The sequence below is a fragment of the Berghia stephanieae genome, chromosome 6 (assembly GCF_034508935.2).
Source record: "Berghia stephanieae isolate SIO BIC M18660-M18661 chromosome 6, UCSD_Bste_1.3, whole genome shotgun sequence".
Classification (NCBI taxonomy): Eukaryota; Metazoa; Mollusca; class Gastropoda; order Nudibranchia; family Aeolidiidae; genus Berghia; species Berghia stephanieae.
Window position 1 is genome coordinate 14333656 of NC_088365.1, and position 8555 is coordinate 14342210.

The window sequence follows — 8555 nt, forward strand, 5'->3', positions numbered from 1 at the left end:
ACAATGAATGAATGAATAATTTATAAATGAATAAATGAATGAAGGAATGAATCAATAAAATGCTATTCAATTTGAATGAAAGAATGAATGGATAAATTGCTATTCCATTTAAATGAAGAAATGAAAAAGAAAAAAAATTAATCCTGTAAATAGGGAGTTCAATTAAAATATGATCAAGTGGGGCAATTAAGAGTTTTACAATTTAAACTTTAAAGTTAGATGAAATAGATATAAGTAACTAAATAAATTCAATTCTTTATATGTGTCCCCTCCAAAATGTCATGGTCTCAAGTGAGTAAAGAGCTACTCGACTATGCATAAAGATATATGTAGAATGAGGCCCCAGAATTTACTAGTTACTATAAATGAAAAACAATTAACGATTTGTTTACAATGAAATAAAAATAATGATGAAATTTAATTAAAAGAGATAAACAGTGATCGTGGCAGTTACAAATAGAGGTATGAATATTTTACGTAACTTATGATAATATGTCAGGTTCGTAAGTTTACGTTTCCAGGCAGTTGATGGGCTTGGATGATCTATTCCTCTGATAACGGGATTGGACTCGTAAAATTCCACTTCCAGGCAATTGGTAAGAGGTTATAGTGTAGTACAGCGGGCTTGGGTTTGATCCTTGAAGATTATACAATCAAAGTTAAAAGCTCCGGCGTCTTAATGGTGTAGATATAATATCTACAAAGTCCCAAAAGATAAAAATCTTACAATATATATATAGGAATAGAGCGACTGGCCGTCCGGCATAGATTGTGGAGAGAAAGTGAGAGTAGAGTGTTAGACCTATCAGCTTTTATAATAAGTGGCTACGTGACAGAATGTAGAACGAAAAGTATTCACTAATTAGAAATTAATTCGAGGGAAGGCTATAAAAGGAAAGACGATCTAATATTAGAAGGTAAAGTTTATCTAAGCCTACCGAAATATAACTGGAGTGAGATGAATTCAGTTCTTAATAAAATAAAATTTAATAAGATAATTGTGAACAATCTTTACTGTGACAATCATCATCATCATCATCATCATCATCATCATTATCATTGTTATTATTATCATTATCATCATCATCATTTTCATTTGACCATCATGTATTTACAAATTATTCGAATACAATATGTGTTGAGATATCTTGCAGCTGTACGGTCTAGTGATGGGAATCTCACCCTTGGAACGGTCGGTTCAAATCTATCCCTTGACAGCTCATTGTTGAGTCATCGGAAAAGGGTCTTCACTCACAATATTTTTCCCGCACTAAGTTGCAAATGGGGACCTAGCTGGTAACAGAGTTGTCTCTGACGAAATAATTTTGACAGCAGATTACAGACTCCATGACTCGTCCTACATGTTAAATGTTGCTCTTGTCACCTCGGGGCCGATTGTTAGAGGTTTTGACTGCCTTAAGTGGATGGATGCCCCTATTTATGGAAGCGCCATTTTTTTCAAAGATTTTGTTTTGGAAAGGGGGTGTGGGGGGGGGTTATGGTTTCTTGTTTTTTCTTCTTGTTATTTGTTGTTTTTTTTTTCTTTAAATGATAACTTATTGACAGCTTGTCAACTTGTCTTTTATTTGTTTTTGTTTCTTTTGATTATAACTTGTTCGCATGTAGTCGATGATAATTATCGCACCTGTGACTATTCACTTCTAACTAGATTATATACAGTCAAAACACTTCACCTGTCTAACAATAGCAGGTGTGAGGTCCAGTGAGCTCTTCCCCCCCCCCCCCCTCACTCACAATCAGCATTATTTGGTTGTGCAGCAATCCCTTGCGTGATGCCCATTGTCATTCAAGATTGATGACGATGAACACAATGGTCCTCTCTGCAGCTTTCTATCTGTAAGTATTTCTTTGGGTCGGATGGTCATCCCTGTTCAGTAATTCACAACGTTTTGGTTACTGTCCCTGGTAACTGACCAAAACCCTTTCTCTATATAAGATTTCACTGGTCACTATGATGACCACAAGTTTTTTGGGGATGCTGGTCACTACTTCAAGCTTGTAGAAGAAAGAAGAAGAAAAAGATAATAATAAATCGGTTTATAACATTTGGTAAATTTCAATTCAAAAGCTTTTTTGTAATCATCAAAGCACGACCAATTCTTATCCCAAGAGAATTCCTGGAGTCCGAATCAGAGGCAGTGACAAGTTGTTAATTCTAAATTTAATCCAGATTTCTTGAAAATAATCGGTGATTCATTCTTGGAAAAAATCTCATTTTTGATTTTACCTCGTGGAAGAAGTAGAATCTTGTCATCACATATTTTTCTTGACTTTTCCAAATTTTTGGACATATTTGGATAGCTCGCATCTTTTATTGTGGTACACAGATCCGTCGCGACAGATCAATTTATTTGCAGAGGCAATCACGCAGTGAACATTTTAACAGGTTCCTACAGCCTGTGATTGTTAATCTGTGCCCAATTTGTCTCGTCCCCTAAGCTTCAAGGAAGACTATCATAAATTTCATCTTGAAAGAGCATCAACTTCCGTGTGTCTACGTGAAGCCGTTGAGAGAAACCAAAACGATGGATTCACAGGATTTGTTGGACCTTGAAAACAGAGATCCTAACAATCTCAACGACCATGTTAAGGTGGGTGTGGCCAATTTATTCGGTAAAGAAAAGATAGTATGCGCTTGGTTAAGAAGTTCACAACATTGCCATCCGGAAGTATAACTGGCCAACACACAAAACTGTATGTAATCATGTCGTTTATAGTCTGGATAATACTAACTATATATAGGTGCACAAATTTGCAGGTCTGATAACCGAAAGCAAAGTTTGTACTTGGTTTAACATTGTTGTAATGTGGACAGTATTTTGATACAGAAAAGGGAGTGAAGCGGGCAATTATATTGAAAATAACAAGAAATGAAGTAAGTAGCAAAGTGTTAGAAGACAATAGAGAATATTTTTTTTGGGCATCAATGGAGGTTCGAACCCTAGACCTTACTGGTACAACAACTCACCCTAGCCGGGAGATCGTGTCTCTATGTCTGCGCTATCCACCACGTCATTTTCTATTGTCTTCTGGCACTTTCCTACAATAATTTGAGTAGATTTGAGAGTGTGTGTTTCCATTACAACAATGAGACCGTAACAATTTAGGTTATCATACTTGTATATAGGTATACGTTGGGTACAATGGTTTCCAATTTGCTTCAGGTTATTATTAATTTTACCCAATGTGTTGTCATTTTCAGGTCTGATAACCTACATTGTTATTTGGCCCATTGTTGTCATGGAAATGCTCTCAAACTCTTGCCAAAATGTGTCCATTACAACAATGTTAAAACAGGCCGATAATTGTATTCGGTTATCAGACCTTCTAATAAGTGCAGGAAAGTTTTATCTATTGCCATTTGTTAATTAGAAATTCTAAGTCAATGAATGATTAAAATGTGACCTATTGTGTGAAAACGGTATGATATTGGAGTGAGCCAAATGTTATAATGTGCTTTTAATGTTAAAATATCGTGACCGACGTGCATTTATTTGCAGGTCTGATAACCCAATTCATTATGGGCTCATTCTTGTAATGAAAATATCAAACAATATTAAACTAGGCCCATAAGTGGGTTCGGGTGTTAGACCTGCAGATATGTACACGTCGATCGTGAGGTATGGAATCAGACCTTACTTACTTACTTAGGCCGTCCCACGGGGAGCCCAACATGAGCCACAAGTCTTTGCCATTCTGTCCTGTCCTCCATAAGTGTACTCAGCTCCCGGGTGTTGTCCATTCCTGTGTCATCTGGCAGACAGTCAATGCCTACTTGAAAATACGAAAATTCTAAAAAAAATTGAGATAAAAATTGCAGTCGCTATAAATAGCTAACTTTAAAAGCAACCAATTTCCCCTCATAATGAATAAATAACACTTCAAAATCTTTAATTAATATTACGCAGTCTGTCGTGAACTTTCAGTTTCAATAAGTTTGAATGACTTAGAAATAAGAATAATAAAAAAACTAAAATAAATTTCCTTTATTCATCCCTTAGGAAATATTTGTCTCTAAGGTCTATCCAATAGAAGACTGGAATAACCCAGGCGTCAGCCGCAGTGCAGCGCCGCTAATTGAGTTAGGGTGAATTGAATTTTTCAAGGCCACACAGTGTGGCCGTAGACCATGGCCGTCGTAAAGTTATAGCCTGACACTGACTAAAAAATGACGTCAAAATGCCAGTCTTTTGCCACAAAAGAAAACAAATCGTGAGTTGTATTCACTAGTTCAACCAAAGAAATAACTTGTTTCCTTGAGCTCTACTAACGACAACACACTAAACGCTACACAAACCTTAAAAATGACGTCAAACTGTCAGTCCTAGAGGATTCTAGTGTCAGGCTATTTATGTTTACGATGTCTACGATCAAACTCGGTACTTTTCGGTTACGAAGCAAAGACCGTACCGCTGAGCCACGCCGCCCCCCCCCCCCCCCCCCCCCCCTTCCCAATCTGCTGTCAAGTGCTAGTGGACTTCTGAATTCATTCAATAGTCTGATGTCACGTCGCCCAGCAACAATATTGGTTCTAAATAAAGAAAATCATTACTTTTTATTCTTCATGCTGGCTTGAACTTTTCATTCCCTTTTCATATGCCTTGTGATCAGAATGTGTAAAAGTCAAAACATGATCAAATTTTTGGGGGGTTTTTTCCCTCTGGATACGCTTTTATGCTCGCTGGAGAAATATTTCATACGGGCGTCCACCATTGTTCCGATAGTTTAGAGCCAGTGTTACTAAGTTACCATGCGTCATTAGGAAGGAAGTGACGCTACGACTGTTGAAGAGTATTTAAAGCCAAAATTTCGAAATTCTACGAATTTTTTTGTAATCCTGGGCAGGTCCTTGAAAAGATTTTTTTTTTCTTGTTTTTATTTTTTTTGTTTGTTTTTTTTTTGTTGTTTTTGTTTTGTTACTTTAATAAAACTTATCTATAGCCCCCAACCGACGTGTATACTTATTTGCAGGTCTGATAACCCAAGTTGTTCTGGGCTCATTGTTGTAATACGCTTCAACAGTCGTAACGTCACTTTCCTCGTAATGACGCATGGGAACTTAGTAACACTGGCTCTAAACTATCGGAACAATGGTCATATTTTGACTTTTACACATTCTGATCACAAGACATGTGAAAAGTTCTAGCCAGCATGAAGAATAATAAGTACCGATTTTCTTTGTTTACAACCACGATGGCAGCCGTTGCTGGGCTACGTGACATCAGACTATTGAATCCAATTGAAAATACTCTCAAACCAATAGATAGAACGAAGTTGACGTCATTCTTGATATTCTTTTTGTTTTGTTTGTTTGTTGTTGTTTGTTTTTTTTTTTGCCATCTGCGTTTGTGAGTAATTCTCGCTAAACTGTATTAACCAGATTATAAACGTTCATGGTTACACATGGTTTTGTGTGTTGGTACGTTATACTTCCGGATGGCCATGTTGTGAGCTTCTTAGCCAAGCGCATACTATCTATACAAATAAATACTATCCAGTCTAACAATGTTAAATCGACTCATAACTGCATTCTGTTACCAACACACCTTGCCTCAACAAAACACCAAAATATAATCCTTTTTGGGTGTGGACATACATTTTTAGTGCCTTGATATTTTTCCTTGACAAAGGTCAATGACCGAAACGTTGTTTGTTTTTGTGCTGTCTTTATTTCCTTGGGTCACATTTAACCCATTTTATTTTTCTCTCTATCTTAAACGGGCTCGTGTAACAACATCTGTTTTTCCTTTTTGTGTCATTTAAAGAAATTACTATCCCGATAGCTCAGTTGGTAGAGCACTCTCTTCACACGCAAAGTGACCGTGATCGATCCCGGGTGCAGTCGAGATTTTTTTTTCTGACCCCCCCCCCTCCCCCTGTCCACACAGCTGTGAATGGGTAGCTGAGTCTGTTAGATTCAGCGGAAAGTACTTTTGCGATAGATTAGCGTCCTATTCCAAGGATAGCAAGCAATTGCTATTGTCTGTTTCACGCTATATAAACAGGGATAAACTCCAGCTCCATGGGCCCAATGGCTCTGAAGGACTGCTTTTAAAAACTATTTTTAGAATCATTTAACTTACCAATGGATAAATAGAATACTTACCTCGAAGTGTTTTGAATGGTCGGGTTTTCTCTGGTAATTCTAAAGTGTCTTTTTATGTCTCTTTTCTTTGTATTACCTCTTTTAAGGGGATGAAGTGGCCGAGTGGTTAAGGAATTGTGCTGTGATCCGGAAGGCCCCGGGTTCGAGCCCCGCTGCAGGCACTTTCGGTTTTTTACCTTGGGCAAGTTTATTAACGTTCAATTTGCTCACTGTGACAACATGGGTGATTCCTGTTGACATCAGACAACTTGTTTGATGAGTTATCTATATTCCTTCGTGGAATGCCTAGGCGACGATGTCTTATGATGTCCTAGCGGAAGGGCATACTTTTTAATGTCTTTCAAGGAATCTTCTTTTGTGGCTTTTACGGCTTTTGGTATGACTCCTGCCTTCGGATTGGAAGGTCTAAGGTTCGAGACCTACTCTGACAGGCGCATAGTTGAGTCTTTTGAAAAGACCCTTTACACAACATTCTCTCACCGTACTCAGCTGTAGAATGAGTACCTGGTTGTTAACATTGTTGTCTCTGTCTGAAAAAAAAATATTATTGCGAAACAGGGGATAACATGTCTCGTCCTACATGTTAAATGTTGCTGTTAGTTAGGGACCCCCTGTAAAGCGCTTTGAACACATTTAGGAAGTATCGCGCTATATAGAACACGTTTTTTGGGGGGTTATTGTTTTGTTTTGGTTTGTCTTATATCATACAAGTGGCATTACCAATTTTACTTATCTCGATATAAAAAGTGTTTTTGAAGCATGATTTGAAATCAACACGTCGATAATTAAAATCAATGTTCTTTCTTTCTTTCTTCATAATATGTCCCATTTCTTTTCACATCCCTTCTACATCTCAGGTTTGTTTTGAAGACGCTCTTGGAGAACCAGAGGGCGCCCATTCCATCGACTGCGTGTGGAAGAACTCTTACTTCTGCTTCAACTGCTGCAAGAACTGCTGCTACAGACTGATGACGCTGCTTTGCGGCATCCCCCTGGCATTGTGCTGGGGCTGCGAGTACGCCATGATCGTTTTCTACCACGTATGGTACATCACACCCTGCATGAGAGCCTACCTCATCAACTGCGGATGTTTACAGAAGTTCTACGCCACCGCTTTACAATGTTGCCTCCAGCCACTGTGCGAGGCGTACGGATTTTGCTTCAACAACATCCGGGTTACAAACGTTTCCGGTTGATCTTTTCCAATTTGTTATAATTATTATTATAATTGAAAAATGTTATTGTTGTATAACCTTTTTATATTTATAACAACATGTTGTTATTGACAGTAGCTTGTTTTGCTACTTAATTTGTTTTAGCTCACTCAACCCTAGAGATTTTTGCTACTTTTCAAAATTGAAAAAAAAAAGTATTAAAAATAAGCATGTCAACAGATAGTTTTATTTAACTAACATTAACATGTAAAAACGAAAAACATTAGCTTTAATACTACGCCTATAATTTGTCTCAAAAAATGTAATAAACAGGCATGGGGTAAAAGTAACCCGGGTAAACTACGGATGTAGTCGGTGTTAGGGTTGAGTGAGTTAAAGATTAATTGAACACATGACTTTCAAAGTCGCATTTAGAGAAAATTGCTATTTTTGTCATTTATTAAATGAGTCAAAGAGGAAAAAACCTTGTCTTGTTTGCTTCATTGAAAAAAAAACCTGCGTGTTTTGAAATCTCTAAGTTTGTCTGGCTGTCAACAACGTTGTCTCTGTCAAAAAAAATTGTAATATAGCCTAACAGGCGTCATGTCTCGTTCTAAATTTTACGTGTTGCTGTTGGCCAGGGACCCCTTGTCAAGCGCTTTGAGCACGTTTAGTGGATATTGCGCTATATAAAAGCTCAAATTTTTTGGGTTTTTTTTTTTTTGAAGAGCGAGGATGGATGATGATATACTGACGACCAGAATTTATACAGACAAGAAAAAATATTGTCATCCCTCTGAAACCAGAAGATCATCAATGTACACAATGTACAGATAGTATGAAGATGACGTCACTCAGGCCTTTGTTATTGTTTTTTGCCATCCGCGTTTATGAGTAATTCTCACAAGACTGTATCAATCAAACTATAAACGTTTAAGGTTACACACAGTTTTGTGTGTTGGTCCGTTATACTTCCGGATGGCAATGAATGTTGTGAGGTTTTTAGCCAAGCGAATCTATATATTCAGTCCGGGGGGTCCCGATAGCTCAGTTGGTAGAGTATTCGTTTCACACTCATAGGGACCGAGATCGATCCCAGAAGCTGTCGAGATTTTTTTCTTCTTAACACCCCCCCCCCCCTGTTCAACCAGCAGTGATTGGGTAGCTGGGTCTGTTAGATCTGGCGAAGTGTACTTTGCGATAGACTAGCGTCTTATCCAAAGGGTAACAAGTAATTGCTATTGTCCGTTTCACGCTAGAGAAACCGGGATAAA

General features: G+C 37.7%; 1 protein-coding gene across 2 annotated transcripts; it reads left to right on the forward strand.

Moving 5' to 3' along the window:
* The first annotated feature begins 216 nt into the window (after positions 1 to 216).
* On the forward strand, positions 217 to 7712 carry LOC144974535 (caveolin-1-like). 2 transcript variants are annotated; one of them, XM_078917481.1, is made up of 3 exons: positions 217 to 917; positions 2461 to 2612; positions 6985 to 7712. In XM_078917481.1, exons 2-3 carry the CDS (start codon positions 2547 to 2549, stop codon positions 7321 to 7323), a joined length of 405 nt encoding a protein of 134 aa, XP_078773607.1. In that variant the 5' UTR covers positions 217 to 917; positions 2461 to 2546; the 3' UTR covers positions 7324 to 7712. The 2 variants fall into 2 exon arrangements, with proteins under 2 accessions (XP_078773607.1, XP_078773606.1); XM_078917480.1 differs by lacking the exon at positions 217 to 917 and having other exon boundaries at positions 1992 to 2612.
* The last annotated feature ends 843 nt before the right edge of the window (positions 7713 to 8555 follow it).